This window comes from Elephas maximus, chromosome 26 (assembly GCF_024166365.1).
Source record: "Elephas maximus indicus isolate mEleMax1 chromosome 26, mEleMax1 primary haplotype, whole genome shotgun sequence".
NCBI lineage: Eukaryota > Metazoa > Chordata > Mammalia > Proboscidea > Elephantidae > Elephas > Elephas maximus.
In genome coordinates, this window is record NC_064844.1 from 807,608 (window position 1) to 825,178 (window position 17,571).

Below are 17,571 nucleotides of genomic sequence, written 5' to 3' on the forward strand. Positions count from 1 at the left end.
AAAGATGGCGAAGCGCGGGGACGGGCGGCGCGAGTGACCCTGCTCTCGCCGGGCCTCCGACGGGGAGCGGGCCGCGGAGGGCGCCGCCGCGCAGCCGCTCGCCGCCTCCGCCATCTTCTAGTCACCCGGACTCCCCCCCGGCCGCGCCGGCCCGCTTCCCTTCCGGCGGCTGACACGGATCCGGGCGGGGCGGGCCGGCCCGAGGGCGGGGAGGCCGGACGGAAGAGGAAAGGGAGGGCAGCGAGGCGGCCGCGGCGCGCGTGCGGGGGGCGGGCGGGCGGGCCGGAGGGAGGGAGGAGGCGGAGGCCGAGCGCGAGGCGCTCCCCGTCGGCTCCTGCGCCCGGGCGGAAAGAGCCGAGCGCGGCCCGAGCGCTCCCCTAAAATGGCGGCGGCGTCGGCGGTGGCCGCGGCGTCTGGTCGGTGAAGTGACTCTGCTGCTTCTCTCCCCGCCCGCCGCCCGCCCCTCCCTCCCTCCCTGTCCCCTCCCCCGTCCTTCCCCCCCTTCCCCACCGCCGGCGCCTCCGCGCCCCCCGGCCCGCACCGCCCCTCGCCCCCCTCGGCGCCCCCCGGTCCGCGCCGCCCCTCGCCCCCCTCCGCGCCCCCGCCCGCTCCGGCCGGCCGCCCCCTCCCCCACCCGCCTCCCCGCCCGCCCGCCCGCCCGCCCGCCGGCCGGCCCCTCCGCCTCTGTCCCCTCCCCCCCGCCGACCGGGATCAGTCAGCGCGATCCAAGCGGGGGCGGGGGGGGCGGCGGCCGAACGATGTGCGAGAACTGCGCAGACCTGGTGGAGGTGTTAAATGAAAGTAAGTAGCCGCCGCGGCGGCCTGGCGGGGGGCAGGGTGTGGGGGCCCGCGCCGTCGCCCGCCGCCCGTCGCCCCGCCGCCCCGCGCCCGCCGCCCCGCCGCCCCCGGCCTCCGCGGCCTGCGCGCCGGCGGCTCCGGGCCTAGCGCCGGGAGGGAAGGTGCGCGGCCGCCGCGGCGCCTCGGGCCCAGCGCGGCCCGGTTACCTGGGCGCCGGAGGCGGCGGCCGGCGGGTCCCGCCGGGCCCTGGCGGCCTGGGCGCTCGGAAAGTTTCCTCATCACAGGTGTCAATTAGCCGGCGGAGGGAGCCGCGGCCCTCGCCCTGCCTGCCGGGGAGGTGAGGCGCCGGCGCCGGCTCCGGCCCCCGCCCGGCCTCGGCCCGCCAGGCCTCTTACCTGCGGTTCCCTCAGCGTCGCCGGAGGAGGCGGCGGGTCCCTCCCTGGGGGCGTGTGGCTGCGGACGCCGGTCCGCCGGCCTGGAAACGGCCGAGGAGGAACTGCTGGTCGGGGCGGCTGGAACCTGCGTGCCGCTTCTTGTTTTTCAAATTCCTGCCGGTTTTCCTCCTGAGAGTGCCGTCGGTCGCTTTAGTGGTGCCGTCTGCCTCCCTGTGAGGAGACCGCGGCCACCATCCGGGACAGGCATGGCCTCTGCGCTGCCCCCGGCATGAAGGGCCGTCTTCCTTACACTTTCCCTGGAAGAGCCGGCATTTGCCCTTCCCGGCCAGATTCTCGTCAGTTATTTTATTCCTGACCCTCGGGAGACGGAATTTTAGCTTAGAGAGACAAGAAATTTTGCAAGTCAACTACTGGGCCCAAAGGCCTAGTCCGAAGAGGTGAATTCGATGAAAAAGATTAATTTCCAGAAACTTGATTAAGAAAATGTTCACTTGCAAATGGTTTATGTGGGTGCTGGATCTGTGTTGTGTGATTTTGAAGATTCCCAAGCTACGTGTTTTATGATTCTTTAAAACAATGGATTTAGAAAATGGACTGTTTTGTGTTAGAATTTCACTTTATTATGTGTTTGAATTTTCACTTAATGACCAAAGGCCGAATAATAAAAGCGGAAGGTCACCAGTGTGTTTACCTCCTGACAGGTGAAAATAGACTTTTACATATATTCAAAGTATACTTTTCAGTATTTGTGTCATCCTAAATTTTGCTAGCATTTTAAGGTTACGTACATTTATTATGCGTTTTGAGGTACTTTTTATTTTTGGTGAAGGTGGTTTATCATGTGGTGATAAATGTAAGTCCTTAGTACTTATTTCATAAAACTGTATTTTTATATTTCAGGTAGAAGTTCTGATTATAACTTTGTTATTCTCAAAAGTGAGTGGCTTTGCTATCAAATATATCTCAGGGAAAACTAGTTAATTTTAATAATTATGAAAGTTGATGATTTTAAAATAACTTTAAAGTTCTGAACATAGTATCTAAAGATGCTGACATTTATTAATCTTTATTATGTTTTGAAAAGGGATGGTGTCTTCATCAGAATGAAAGGTTGTATTGAAGATTATTTGGGAAACCCCTAGAACTTTGATTGGAAGCACTCAAAACTGCATTTGATTAACGGAGAGTTCGAAATAATATATAATCGAAAAAGAATTTAACTGTTACTACTATTTTTATTACCTTTAAGTAAATGTAGTTAGTTGAACTAGGTTCACAAAATCTGGCTATGCAAACCCTCTAAGAAACCTGTTTTAATTAACAGATGAGAGGATTTCCTGTTTGTGTATAAGTAGCAAACGAATGTCCCTAAAAATACTTAGTTTACTATTTTCTTTAAGGTCCAGTTTAAAAATTTGCTTCCTAAACACTAACCCCACAGTGATGCTTCCTCTTTTTTTTTTTTTTTTTAAATTCAGCAATTTTATATGTAGTTTATAGCAAGCTATTACAGCTTGCTTTTTTGGGGGTAGCTGCCGGTTTAAAATTATGTTTTTGTTTTTCCTTTGTGTAATTCCTGTATCCCAAACATAAGACTCTTTAAATTCTTTGAGAGCAGATGGTATTACTGTATCTTAACCATAGTAACATTTACCATTGCCGGGGTAGGGGCATGATGGATGGAGCCTGATGAAACTTGTTGAATTGAAGTAGGTTATATGTCTTTCTTGTAATCTTTCTCACAATTTTCTTGTACATTTGTCTTTTTTTCTCTGTATACATTGTGCAAAAATGAGTGTAAATTCAACCTTGATTTTAAATTCAGAGTTAAAGTCCCAAAATTATGTACTCAGAATTCTTCTCTCAGTAGAACTCCCCAAGAGAAGAAGTAAAATTATGTATGTTTTTGGGTGGTGTGTTTCAATTTTGATTTTAAAAGAGATAATTACAATTATTTAAAAAAAAAACAAAAAACAAAACCACAAGTCTTGTCAAAGTTACGAACACTGATCAAACTTAAATGTGTCTTCCTGGATATACCAGTAAATGTATAATCTAAAAATTTTATGTTTTAAATAAAAGGGTAGACATATTGTGGATAGTATGACTTTGTATAAGGTATACACAGTTTTTGATAAGAATGAGACCTGCATATGAAATTCTATTTTTAAAAATCTGACAAAATGTAATGCGAAACAAAAGCTGGTAACAGGATTATAAACAGCTTCCTTTTGTCATCAGTTTTTGGTGAGGGTATTAATATTACCAGTTATACCTCTAGCCCTGTTGAAAGTCTGAAGCTGTGAACTCTCACCGTGGAGATGTATACAGGCATAATTTTGCCTACAGGTTGAGGGCCAATTTGAAGCCTCTCAGTGGAACCAGGCTAAGGACCTCCTGATTATGAACCGAGCCTCCCATCCCACCCCCTTTTTAAGAGCCTTGACAGATATCCTAAAACTTGACATTGCATCTCGAAATAGTATTTGGCTTTAGTATTAGAATAACCAATCTTAACAATACTAACATGTTCGAGTTTGTATTTTCCTTTCTAATGTTTTGTATTTAATAAAGAGTGGAAGAAATGTAAAAAGCTTGTGGTGTATTAAGTAAATTTTGCTGTTACCAGGTTTCAGAGTTGCATTTAGTTTAGGAAATACTTTTAAGTTTAAATTCCCTTGATCATCCCGTTGAGTTTGAATGTTAGTTGCTCTTGCGAACTAGTTCCTAACAGACTGAGCCCGAGGCGTTTCTGGATGTTTGAGAAGTTGGAGGCCTAAGGTTATGTTTTGGGCCACCACTGTAGCTAGCTCACTAGCTATGAAAATTAGGTCGTTATTGCTGTGGTGTAAGGCAAATGTCTCTGGAAGTAGAATGAAAGTAGCTTTAAGTGTATATCAATCTTAATTTATTTGTATGTAGTGGATTTGATTCCGTGTGTTAGACTAGTGGATCACAGTTGACTAAATGTTTGAAACGGACAGTTCGTTTGCTCTTCCTGACTATCCTTAGAGACAGGCAAGAGCACATATTGATATCTTGTTTTAAAGGTGAAGAAATTAGCCTCAGAAAGGTTAGATGGCTTGCTGAAGATCACCTGTCACCTCCTTAGTAAGTGGTCAGACCTAAGCTAGAACTCAGATACTCTGATACTTGTATTTGCAGAATAATTGTTAGCATTTTTATTTTTATTGTGCTTTAAGTGAAAGTTTACAAATCAAGTCAGTCTCTCACACAGAAATTTATATACACTTTGCTATATACTCTAGTTGCTCTCCCTCTAACGAGACAGCACACTCCTTCCCTCCACTCTCTATTTTTGTGTCCATTCAACCAGCATCTGACCACCTCTGCCCTCTCATCGCCCATCCAGACAGGAGCTGCCCACATAGTCTCATGTGTCTACTTGAGCCAAGAAGCTTACTCCTCACCAGTATAATTTTCTGTCCCAAAAAAGTCCAATCCAATTCCTGTCTGAAGAGTTGGCTTTGGGAATGGTTCCTGTCTTGGGCTAACAGGTCTGGGGACCATGACCTCCGGGGTCCTTCTAGTCTCAGTCAGACCGTTAAGTCTGGTCTTTTTATGAGAATTTGAGGCCTGCATCCCACTGCTGTCCTGCTCCGCCAGGGGTTCTTCATTGTGTTCCCTGTTTGGGCAGTCATCGGTTGTAGCCAAGCACCATCTAGTTCTTCTGGTCTCAGGCTGATGTAGTTGTCTCTGGTTTATGTGGCCCTTTCTGTCTCTTGGGCTCATAATTTTCTTGTATCTTTGGTGGTCTTCATTCTCCTTTGTTCCAGGTGGGTTGAGACCAATTGATGCATCTTAGATGGCTGCTTGCTAGCATTTAAGACCCCAGATGCCACTTTCCAAAGTGGGATATAGAATGTTTTCTTAATAGATTTTATTGTGCCAGTTGACCTAGATGTCCCCTGAAACCATGGTCCCCAAACCCCTGCCCCTGCTATGCTGGGTCTCAGAGCGTTCAGTTTATTCAGGAAACTGCTTTGCTTTTGATTTAGTCTAGTTGTGCCAACCTCTTCTGTATTTTGTGTTGTCTTTTCCTTCACCTCAAATAGTTCTTATCTACTATCTAATTAGTGAATACCCTTCTCCCTCCTTCTCGCCCCGCTCTTGTAACCATCAAAGAATATTTTCTTTGTTTAAACAATTTCTTGAGTTCTTATGATAGTGGTCTTATACAATATTTGTCCTTTTGCAACTAATTTCATTCAGCATAATGTCTTCCAGATTCCTCCATGTTATGAAATGTTTCACGGATTTATCATTGTTCTTTATTGATGCATAGTATTCCATTGTGTGAATATACCATAATTTATTTATCCATTCATCCATTGATGGGCACCTTTGTTGCTTCCATCTTTTTGCTACTATAAACAGTGCTGCAGTGAACATGGGTGTGCATGTATCTGTTCACGTAAAGGCTCTTATTTCTCTAGGATATATTCCAAGGAGTGGGATTGCTGGTGCATTTTATTTTTAAAGCAGAATATTTTCTTGAACACTTCACATGTATTTAATCAGCTCTGCGAGGTACCTATGTGACTTGCTTGTGGCTCCACTATTATTCGGTGTAGTCAGGATTTGAACAGGATTTAATCCTAGGTTAGGATAAAGCCAGTGCTCTTCACAGTTAGCGATGTGTGTAAACTTTATGATGATCTATTCAGATGGAAGACATTATTATGAGTACGCTGGTAGATGGAGTAAAAAACTTACCACATTTTTATGTAACTTCAAAAATCCAGGCGTAATTCCGTAGTAATTTAAAAGCGTTGGTAAATGCAGATGAATGAAAATCTTAGTATTGTCTGCAGTGGGTCCTTTGGTAAATTACGCGTTTCTAGAGTTCTTGAGGTAGTGTAAGTGTATGGGTACCAAGTGAATAATTAAGTCACAGTAACCATGACGCTTTTCTGTAAACATTTAACTCTAAAATTTGAACTGATTTTTTTAAACTGGAAAATTTGATTTTACTGCAGTAAACAAATCCCAAGTGATGGATTTTTATTTGGTAAAATACTTTTGGCAAGTATATATCCTTTTAAACCAATTAGTATTTTCAGATAACAGTATTCATGATTTCAAAGTAATTTATAAACCATCAAGCACTACAAATGTGTGGTAAATTATTAATAATACATTGGTTGTCTGCATTGTTGCTGTAATAATAGCTATTGATAACTAGCTGTAGCACTGTACCTGGTGTTCACAAAACATGTTAATGCCTTTTCTATGTTTGGTAATGATAATACCTGTTTATCTACCTTATAGTATATTTCTTATATGTAGATTGATATCAATAAGAATATTTATGTTTTCAGAAAGAGAAAGTCAGAACTTTACAATAATGGTTTGACCAACTTGTGACTGACCGTAGTCTAGTGGACTGGGCTGCCTTTCTCTTTTTCATGCACTCTCTCATTTTTTCTGAATTATAATGGTTGCATATGCTAATTTTAGATGAATTGAAAACTATTCAGGTTTAAATCACTCATAATTTTACCATCAAGCAATGATTCCTGTTGATGCTTTAAATATTTTTCCATTTTATTGTGTACGTATTTACAGTTATACAATTGGGAATGAGATATAGTTAATGTCTGACTTGTTTCACCTCACATTATGCTTGATCATTTCTCATTAACTTTTCTGAAAACTTGATTTTTAGTGCCTATATAATACTTCATTTTACATAAATTTAATATTGTATTTTGTTTCTGGTTCTCCCATATTATAAATAGTGCTACAAATGAGCATCCTTGTGTATAAACCTTTTAATTACCCCTCTGGTTCTGTAAGGTGGGTTCTTAGAAGTGCAGTGACTGTGTCGGGAAGCATACCATCTTGAAATCTCATATTGTCCATTTGCTTTCCAGGAAGGTTCTACTAGTTTCCACCCTTTCAGCAGTGTCTGTACAGCTTGGGCTCTCTCACCTGTGCTTACTACCCTTTATTTACCATTTATTACCCTTAAAAAATGTTATTGTGGTACAAATTGTAATAACTAATTACTAATAAGTTTAAATACTTTCAGGTTTTTGTTGACCATTGTATATCTTATTTAATGAGTTGCCTGTGCTTTTTTTCACTTACCAGGTTTTAATGTGTTTGTCTTAATTTATATAAGCTTTTCACTTAAGTGTGGAAACCCTAGTGGCGTAGTGGTTAAGTGCTACGGCTGCTAACCAAGAGGTTGGCAGTTCAAATCCGCTAGGCGCTCCTTGGAAACTCTATGGGGCAGTTCTACTCTGTCCTGTAGGGTCGCTATGAGTCAGAATTGAATTGATGGCAGTGGGTTTTGGGTTTTTTCACTTAAGTGCATCAACCCGTGGTCGTATTTGCTATACACTTTTGTTCCTGTTTTTTTGTTCTTTTTATTTTTGACGTTTTTAAGTTTTTTTTTTTTTTTTTTAATAGTGTGCGGCTTTTCCTCCAAAATACAATCTATGGTTATCATGTTACTTGCTTAAACCTTTATAGCTCCTCATTGCTTGAAGAATAAGGTCCTAGCTCTTTAGTCTGGCATATGTATCAAACTCATTACATTTTTTTGGTATGGCCTTTCCACCTCTCTTTCAGTCTCTCTTAAAATGACTTAACACTGTTTAGTTTAGAGTACATTCTTATAACCCACCCCCATTTTTTCCCTTTAGTTAACGTCCGCCTCCCTTGCTGGACAGTGAACTCTTTAAAGTTGGGGGTTGTGTTTTATTTCTTCTTTTCCCAGTCCTAATGTAATATCTTGTATAGATTAGGTGTTACGTAAACGTTTTAGTTAATGAGAAGCTGTGTCATAGAAGAACTATGTAAATCGGTGTTCTTGGACTTGTATTCGGTAGTGATTTATAAATGAGAGTTTCAGGGTGAAGTGTGCTGCAGCAGTGTACCATATATACTGCTTTTTTATCATGTTTATTCAGTAATGATTTGACCAAGGTGCGACAGAAACCAGTAGGTATGTGCTTGTAAAAGGTACTCAGCCTAGTCAACTATGTTCTAAATAAACAGTGCAAAAAAGCAAAAATTAGTTTTCTTTCCTCATAAATGGTGAGATTTAGGTCTATTAGGTATAATGTAGCTAAGTTAATTTTATTTAAGATTGGTTATATACCAGGAAAATAACTGGGCTTTTTGTTTTTAGTGTGATTTTGTTAATGTGTGTGTTACTTTTCTCTCAAATTCCATAGACATTAAAAAACAGTTTCCAAATGTTACCCAGTTAATTGAACTGATGAAGTATAAACCTGGCCTTCTCTTGCACTTTTCCTTGCTGTGGTGAAGACAGATTTCCCTTCCTGTGCTGTCCGAAGCCTCTTCTAGAGCATCTGTCTTGCTTATAGTTCCCTGGAAGACCTTACTCCCTAACCATTGCTAAATGGATTAAAGACAGATGCCTGACTCTCTCGATTAGCAGGGCTGCTGTCAGTCAGATTTTTTGTCAGGATATTTGAACTAAAAGAATATCTGAGCAGCTGAACGAATGTAAGTGCTTTAGCAAGCTGATGTGGCAAGCAGAAACTTTGAGCAAGTGGAGGACGCTGTAGCGAGAATTGGAGCAAATTGAAGCTCTATAAAGAGACAAAAAAGTAGTGTGTGGCTTTCCAGTACCCAGGCTGGAGCTCCCTATGTGTGCCGTTTGAATTAGCATGCAACCAAATGAGTTTGATGTAGTATTGTCCCTGTATGAGCTCTCCTGTATTGGAGGTTTAGTGAGAACTTGAGTTGTGAATGCTTCTTCACAGTCTAGGTTCGGTTCCTGGAACAATGTGGAGTGTCATCTCTTAGTGTTTTGGTGGCAGGAGAAAACCTAATCTGTATCATTGATTTCTTTACCAGGGTGCTTAGTCTTTTTCTAAGGAATAAAAGTAGCTTTGTTGTTTCTCATTCTAGAAAGGATATTTGCTTGTTTACAAAGAAAGCAAATACTGTGGAAAATAATAAGAAAGTGAGAAGAATCTTAAACTCTACTTACCAAATAATTACTGTTCATGTTTTGGTAAACGTTTCTTCAGACAATTCTTTTCTCTCTTGCCTGAAGCATGCTATTATATGTAAGTAAACTCATATGTCACATGATACTCTGTCATTTTTATTAATAAGGCATAGGCATCTTTCCATGTTAACATGGAAATATTCGATGACTTCAGTGTATTAGTTGGTCATACTGTAACTTAACCAGTCCTGTGCTAATGGGCATTTGGGTTGTTATATGCCTCTGTGTAGCTGTCCAATTCCCTCCTTGGATAGTATCTGTGAAGTTAGATTGTTGAGTAGCTTCTGCAGCTCATCTGGGAGGAAATCTGGCAATATGATAAAATTAGAAGAATAAATTTGTCCCTCCAACATTAGCGATCAGTGTATAGGTTTCATAGTCTAAAAGGGTTCATTTTGATTCTTAGGTCTCTGGGTTATCTTGAAATATGAGTGCAGTGTCTTGGTTCTAAACCGCTATCAGACAAAACAGGGAGGTACTTTTTATTCTGTGTAACTTTGCTGCCAGAGTCGTGGAGCGTATTCTGATTATTGAGGAAGGCTCAGTAACCAGTGATGAGTGTGAAAGTGTGAGAGTAATAAGAGCACTAAAGGTCAGAATAAATTGAGACTTAAGAAAAATACTTGAACGATAGGGCTTTTGAAGTTGCGTTCAGAAAGAGAAGAGAAATAAGGGGACAATGAATCCCCTGCTTGGTAGAGTGGTGTGATATGGTGTGGTCAGTAGACTGTAATGCTGTAGTATTTTTTTCCATCTTCCCTTCCGTTGGAAGTCCCCAAACTGGCAGGATAAATCACGTATTGAGAGGGACTCTAACCTCAAGATTGTTGAGGAAATAATCAGAGCTTTGTTAGTAGTGTTGAGTTAAAATCTCCAAGTTTGGGCAGATTATGTGAAGTGAAGGCAAAAGAGCTTGGGGATGTATGGTATTGTGAAGCTTCAGCTGTTAAGTTTCCAGAAAAGCAGAGACTGGCAAATATTGCTCAGGTTTTTTTCCTCATTTTGAAAACTACAAGAGACTTGCCACTGTTACATAGTTAATCACTTAGGAAAGAGTGAAGTGATAGTAAAGAGTTGGCATAGCAGTAGAAACTTGTGTTAAACCAGTCTCATTTCCTTCTTTGATCTAGAATCCAATATGGTAAATCATAGAAATGCCAGCAAAGATATGACATATGTTGATTACATCAAGGCACTTCACAGAATCTGATGATACCTTTGTGGAAAAGATAAGATTTTTTTTTTTTTTTCTTGGAGGCTGTTATCCTTCATTCTTTTCAAGATTTTCAGTAATGATCATTGGTTTTCAAACTGTTCCCTTGGAGTAGATTTGGCCCTGTCTCAAGGGGATGACGGGGACTTTGAAACCTTTTCCTTTGTTTCAAAATTAAAAGCTCATTTCTGTTTTATAAATTGAGGTTCCATGTAAATTTCTTTTGGGGAGAAAGGGGTGTAGCTACTTTATAAATAACCTTAAAAGCCACTAACGATATAGTGTGATAAACCAAACTAGTTGCTGTCGAGTCTGTTCAGACTCATGGAGACCCCATGTGTTATAGAGTGAAACTGTTCCTTATGGTTTTCAGCAGATCACAGGCCATTCTTCCAAGTTGCTCTGTGGGTGGGTTTGAACCACCAACTTTGCCGTTAGCAGTTGAGTGCTTCGTTGTTTTACCACCCAGGAACTTCATATTACGTGATCAAAAAAAAAAAAAAAAAAGCGAAACCATGGCTGTCAAGTTGATTCCAACTCATAGCGACCCTATAGGACTGAGTAGATCTGCCTCATAGGGTTTCCAAGGAGCAGATTGGCACATCTTTGTCCGGTAAAATGGCTGGTGGGTTCATATTATGTGATAGGTGCTCAAAAAGCCAACCCAACATGAAGCTCTTAAGTAGCATGCCCAGATTACAGGAAGTAATAGTGCCATGCTTGTGTAGTTGTATTGAATTGTGTATAACACTGTGGTGATACTATGTTGTCACCTGCCATCAAGTCAGCCGCCAGCTCATGGTGACCCCAGTGCACAGTGCTGTCGGACCGTGGTGGTCCACAGGACTTCTATCAGCTGACTTTCAGAAGTATATGATCAGGCATTTGTTCCCGTCTCAGTGTTGGAAGTCTGCTGAAACCCGTTCAGGGTCGTAACAACACGCAAGCTCTCACTGACAGACGGTTGCCGACCGCTTGAGGTGCGCTGGCCTAGAATTGAACCCACGTCCCTGGTGTGCAAGGCGCGAATTCTGCGCTGAACCACTGCTTTCCTCGATGTTAATATACTTATGGCTATTTGACCACTGTGTAATTTCACGTCTTAATTGAACCTTTCAATAGTCATGAGAAAAAGAATGATTTGGTCAAATTACATAGTAGCAGGACTAAAACCAGACTTTAGGTCTTATTTCTACCCTATACTTTCCCCTAACATGGCATCTTTTTTTTTTTTTAAAGAAGAGCCTGACTATGGGAGTTGGAATACTCGTGAGAAACTGTTTAGTGCACTGTGGAAAGATTAATTCAGGTTAAAGTGGATTTGGCAAGACTTGAAGGAAGATGGAATGTTCAACTGGGCCTTTAGCTGCATGCTGGGAGTGAGGGTGGTGGAATGGCTTACTGTGATCTGTGAATGACATAGCTGCCGCCAGCCTCATCCCTTTGCTCGCTCTGCCTTCTTTTATTGCTGTTTGTGCTGCCACTGAGCCTTTATTTATGCCTGGAACTTTATCACCTTCCTAAACCTTCAAGAGGAAACCCTGGTGGCACAGTGGTTAAGTGCTGTGGCTAACCAAAAGGTCGCAGTTTGAATGCACCAGATGCTCCTTGGGAACTCTGTGGGGCAGTTCTGCTCTGTCCTTTAGGGTCGCCGTGAGTCTGGCAGTGGTGGTTCAGAGGTCGAATTTTTTCTCCTTCCACGCGGGAGACCCAGGTTTGATTCCTGGCCAGTGCACCTCAAGTGCAGCCACCACTCATCTGCTGGTGGAGGTTTACGTGTTGCCATGACGCTGAACAGGTTTCAGTGGAGCTTCCAGACTAAAGACAGATTAGGAAGAAGGACCTGGGGATCTCCTGAAAATCAGCCAGTGAAAACTCCACGGTCCTGTTGTGCATGGGGTCATCATGAGTTGGGGGCCGACTCGATGCAGCTAACAACAACGAGCAGTCCAGGTGTGTGCTATTTTAAGGTGTGGTTAAAATCTTAATCCATGGATTCATAACATTATCAGACCTTTGCTTTGCTACGACTTGCTCTGCTGTGCTTTGTTGGTTTCAACAGTTTGACCCTTTCCGTGGTAGTGGAAATGAGTACTACAAATCTTTATACCTACCGTACTGTCTGGACATACCATATTTTTACTGTATAGAGGAAGAGAGGGATTCTCTTTGAGAACCTGCTGTACAAGAACAAGGAAGCTTCTTTCCCAAAACTTCCCCAGTAAATGACACTTTGTACATCATTGGCCCACGTTAGTCATGAGCCTAACGGGGATGGACTTTGTTTTAAACTGGTCAGAACCTACTCCTGAAGCTTATCCCATCCAAGGCTCATAAGTAAAAGTGGATGCTTCACAAAAAGAAATTTGACATACCAATACCATGAGGGCTTCTGGGTCACAAGAACACAGGTATCTAGTAAATTGTGCTATATACCAAAAACCATTCTTTAATGTTGTATTTACTGAGTTGATATATTTTGAGAGTGTCTCACTTTATTTTTATGGTTTTTATTTTATTTTTTGTGTTGAGAATATATATAGCAGAACATACTAGTTAAGCTAAGCTACTGTTTGGTTTTGAGAAGACTTCAGGGGATATTTTTGGTTTAAGGGTTAAAGATTATCTCAGAGGTATAGTTCCGGGAATTCATCTAGCCTCCACGGCTCCAGAAAATCTGGATTCTATGACAATTTGAAATTCTGTTCTGCATTTTCCTTGTTTTGATCAGGGATTCGTCTGTAGAGTCCCGATCAAAACATTCAGCAGTGGTAACCAAGCACCGTCCAGTTCTTCTGGTCTCGTGGCAAAGGAGGCAGGTGTTCATGGAGGCAGTTAGCCACACATTCCATTTCTTCCTCTTATTCCTCCTATTTCTGACTCTTCTTTGAGAATGCCTCACTTTATTATTCTTTTTAAATTTTCTTGTTGAGAATATACACAGCAGAACATACACCAGTTCAACTGTTTGTACATGTACAGTTCACTGGCATTGATCACATCGTTCGTGTTGTACATCCATTCTCTCTCCTCTTCTGAGTTGTTCCTCCCTTATTAACGTAAACTCACTGCCCCTTGAAGTGCAGTGGGAGGAGCTTAGTTTTGCGAGGTTGGGGAAGGCTTCTTGTAATAGTATTTAAGTGGACCTTGGAGTGATTTTTCTTTATGTTGATTGGAATTAGAGAGATGGTTATTTCAGTAAAAAGTTTTGTAGAAATAGTAAGCATAGTTTGTTTTTTCTGAAATTTTTTAAAGGGTTTTTTCTCGTTTTGTTCCTCTTCCCCACTAGGACTTTGCTCCCCCCCCCCCCCCCGTTTTTTTTTTTGCCTCTATCCTCCGAAGCTTTCCTCAGGCTTTTGAAATCTGGCTTCTGTTTCTGACTAAAACCTATTGGTCACAGGTCACCAGTGGCCTCCTGTTTACCAAACCAAAAAAAAAAAAAAAACCAAACCCTGTGCCGTTGAGTCAATTGCAACTCATAGTGACCCTGTAGGACAGAGTAGAACTGCCCCTTAGAGTTTCCAAGGAGCGCCTGGCGGATTTGAACTGCTGACCCTTTGGTTAGCAGCCGTAGCACTTCACCACTGCGCCACTGGGGCTTCCAAAGCACAAAGCAAGTGAAGAACTTTACCTTATTGACCAGTGCTTTCCCTTGCTGTTTTATCTAAAAAAAATTTTTTGGGGGGGCTTATGAATATAATGTATATGACATTCATATGCACATTACATACATGTAATGTAGAGAGCTTTGAAAATAACTGACATAAATAAAAACAAATGTTTGTAATTCTGTTGTTAAAATTTTGGAATATATCATTCCAGTTATCCGTGTTTGGCGGCGGGGGGGGGGGAACCCTGGGGGCATAGTGGTTAAAGTGCCACGAGTGCCACAGCTGCAAACCAAAAGGTCGACAGTTCAAATCCACCAGGTGCTCCTTGAAAACTATGGGACAGTTCTTCTTTGTCCTTTAGGTCGCTGTGATTTGGAATCGACTTGATGGCAACGGGTTTTTACACACACACACACACACACGTGTATATTTGAGTTCATACTTACTTGCTGTTTGCTTTTTTCATGAGCATTTTCTCATATTCTTACGTATCTAAGAACAGAATTTAATGGCAGCCTACTTTTTAGTTTTTTGAATATAACACATTTTTTAAAAAATAATTTTTATTGTGCTTTAAGTGAAGGTTTACAAATCAAGTCAGTCTCTCACACAAAAACTTACATACAGCTTGCTACATACTCCCAATTACTCTACCCCTAATGAGACAGCCCACTTCCTCCCTCCACTCTCTCTTTTCGTGTCCATCTTGCCAGCTTCTAACCCCCTCTACCTTCTCGTCTCCCCTCTAGGCAGGAGATGCCAACATAGTCTTAAGTGTCCACCTGATCCAAGAAGCTTACTCCTCACCAGCATCCCTCTCCAACCCATTGTCCAGTCCAATCCATGTCTGAAGAGTTGGCTTCGGGAATGGGTCCTGTCCTGTGCCAAGAGAAGGTCTGGGGACCATGACCACTGGGGTCCTTCTAGTCTCAGTCAGACCATTAAGTCCGGTGTTATGGGAAATTGGGGTCTGCATCCCACTGCTCTCCTGCTTCCTCAGGGGTTCTCTGTTGTGCTCCCTGTCAGGGAAATCATTGGTTGTAGCCAGGCACCATCTAGTTCTTTTCTGGTCTCAGAATGATGTAGTTTCTGGTTTACGTGGCCCTTTCTGTCTCTTGGGCTCGTAATTACCTTGTGTCCTTGGTGTTCTTCATTCTCCTTTGATCCAGGTGGGTTGAGACTCATTGATGCATCTTAGATGGCTGCTTGCTAGCGTTTAAGACTAAAGATGCCACTTTTCAAAGTGGGATGCAGAATGTTTTCTTAATAGATTTTATTGTGCCAGTTGACCTAGATGTCCCCTGAAACCATGGTCCCCAAACCCCTGCCTCTGCTCTGCTGTCCTTCGAAGCATTCAGTTTATTCAGGAAACTTCTTTGCTTTTGGATTAGTCCAGTTGTGCCAACCTCCCCTGTATTGTGTGTTGTCTTTCCCTTCACCTAAAGTAGCTCTTATTTACTATCTAATTAGTGAATACCCATCTCCCACACTCCCTCCCTCTCACTTCTCATACCTACAAAAGAATGTTTTCTTCTCAGTTTAAACTATTTTTTCAGTTATTATAATAGTGGTCCTAGACAATATTTGTCCTTTTGCCTCTGACTAATTTCACTCAGCATAATGCCTTCCAGGTTCCTCCACATTATGAAATGTTTCACAGATTCCTCACTGCTCTTAATCAATGTGTAGTATTCCATTGGAATGTAACACATATTTAACTGGCATTATCTGTTGTAAAAAAAAGTTATGAAACATCCTTGAGCATAGAAATCTGGGTCATGTCCTGTGTCAAAAGATACAATTTTTTTTTTAAGGCTTCTGATTGCCAAATTACCTTCCAGAAAGGTTGCTTTAATTTATATCGTTCTTAGAAGTGTATGAGAGTGCCTGCTCATTTGTACTAGCTGTTCCGTCGCCGCAGCTCAATACGGTACCAGCTGTTCCGTCGCCGCAGCTCGATACGGTACCAGCTGTTCCGTCGCCGCAGCTCGATACGGTACCAGCTGTTCCGTCGCCGCAGCTCGATACGGTACCAGCTGTTCCGTCGCCGCAGCTCGATACGGTACCAGCTGTTCCGTCGCCGCAGCTCGATACGGTACCAGCTGTTCCGTCGCCGCAGCTCGATACGGTACTAGCTGTTCCGTCGTCGCAGCTCGATATGGTAGGGATAAAAGTGGGCAGTCATGAGCCTGAGCTGTTCGGCTCCCGTGAGTTCAGATAGTGAGGGTTTACTGTGTTATTTGTTTTGACATACTGGTTTTTGAGTTTTGATAGTGAGTTAAACAGCCCAGCCAGTCAGCTTTGGTTATTTAGAAAGTTTTTCCCCTATCCTGGGATCAGATATCCATTTATATCTCTTTCTAGCTCTTATGGATTTGTTAATCTTTAATCCATTTGGAATTTATTTTGATGTAAGGTGTAAAGCGGAATTCAACATCAGTTTTTCCTAGCTGTCACTTGGTGGTCCTAGCATGGGGACAGTGTCTGACCTCTGACCTCACAAAGAGGAAGGAGAATCAAGATCAGCAGCCCAAGGCTGATTATTGTGAGTCACCAGCTGCATCAGCCCCTAAGCCTGTCCTTTGAAGCTCTGAAGCCAGGCGTTGACTTCTCCTCTCTAGCTGTGAAAGTCCTAGATGGCACCTTCTCCCAATATGAGGCTGTTTCTTCTCCATTGAAAATCTGCTGTTGAGTGTAGCCGCCTTGGTCAGTTACCGTAGCTAGATTTAGGGGTGACTTGCCGCAGCTCCGCCTTGGTCAGTTACCGTAGCTAGATTTAGGGGTGACTTGCCGCAGCTCCGCCTTCGTCAGTTACCGTAGCTAGATTTAGGGGTGACTTGCCGCATCTCTGCCTTCGTCAGTTACCGTAGCTAGATTTAGGGGTGACTTGCCGCAGCTCCGCCTTCGTCAGTTACCGTAGCTAGATTTCGGGGTGACTTGCTGCAGCTCCGCCTTCGTCAGTTACCGTAGCTAGATTTAGGGGTGACTTGCCGCAGGTCCTTCAGCAGTTGTGGCTTTAGCTTGTACTTTTATATATATTATGGAGATGGCTTTTTTTGTTAAACTTTATGAACCAACCTCTTCTAGCTTCAAAATTTCTGTAGCTTCCCCACCTCTCTCAGCCTTCATAGACTTTAAGAGGGGTCTTGCTCTGGATCAGGCTTTGGCTTAAAGGGTTTGATCTTCTATGCAGACCACTAAAACTTTCTCTACATCAGCAATAAGGCTGTTTTCATTTTTTTATCATTTGTGTTTTCACTGGAGTAGCACTTTTAATTTCCTTCAAGAACTTTTCCTTTGCATTCACAACTTCGTTAATTGGTGTTAAGAGGCCTAGCTTTTGGCCTGTCTCAGCTTTGGACATGCTTTTCTCACTAAGTTTAATCATTTCTAGGTTTTGATTTAAAGTGAGAGACTTGCGACTCTTCCTTTGACTTGAACACTTAGAGGCTATTGTAGAGTTATTAATTAGTTTCATTTCAATATTGTTGTGTGTCAGGGAATAGGGAGGCCTGAGGAGAGGGAGAGAGATGGGCAAAT

General features: G+C 42.7%; 1 protein-coding gene across 3 annotated transcripts in view; it reads left to right on the top strand.

The window, feature by feature from the left end:
• Window positions 1-276: 276 nt before the first annotated feature.
• The window catches only part of USP34 (ubiquitin specific peptidase 34), a 251,301-nt gene continuing 234,006 nt past the window's right edge, over window positions 277-17,571 (top strand). For 2 of the 3 annotated variants that reach the window (XM_049870360.1, XM_049870359.1), the window contains exon 1: window positions 661-801. In XM_049870360.1, the coding sequence (XP_049726317.1) occupies window positions 759-801 (43 nt within the window). In that variant the 5' untranslated portion in view covers window positions 661-758. Of the gene's footprint in view, window positions 417-660; window positions 802-17,571 lie in introns of those variants that run through there. The other variant, XM_049870361.1, reaches the window with a different exon arrangement.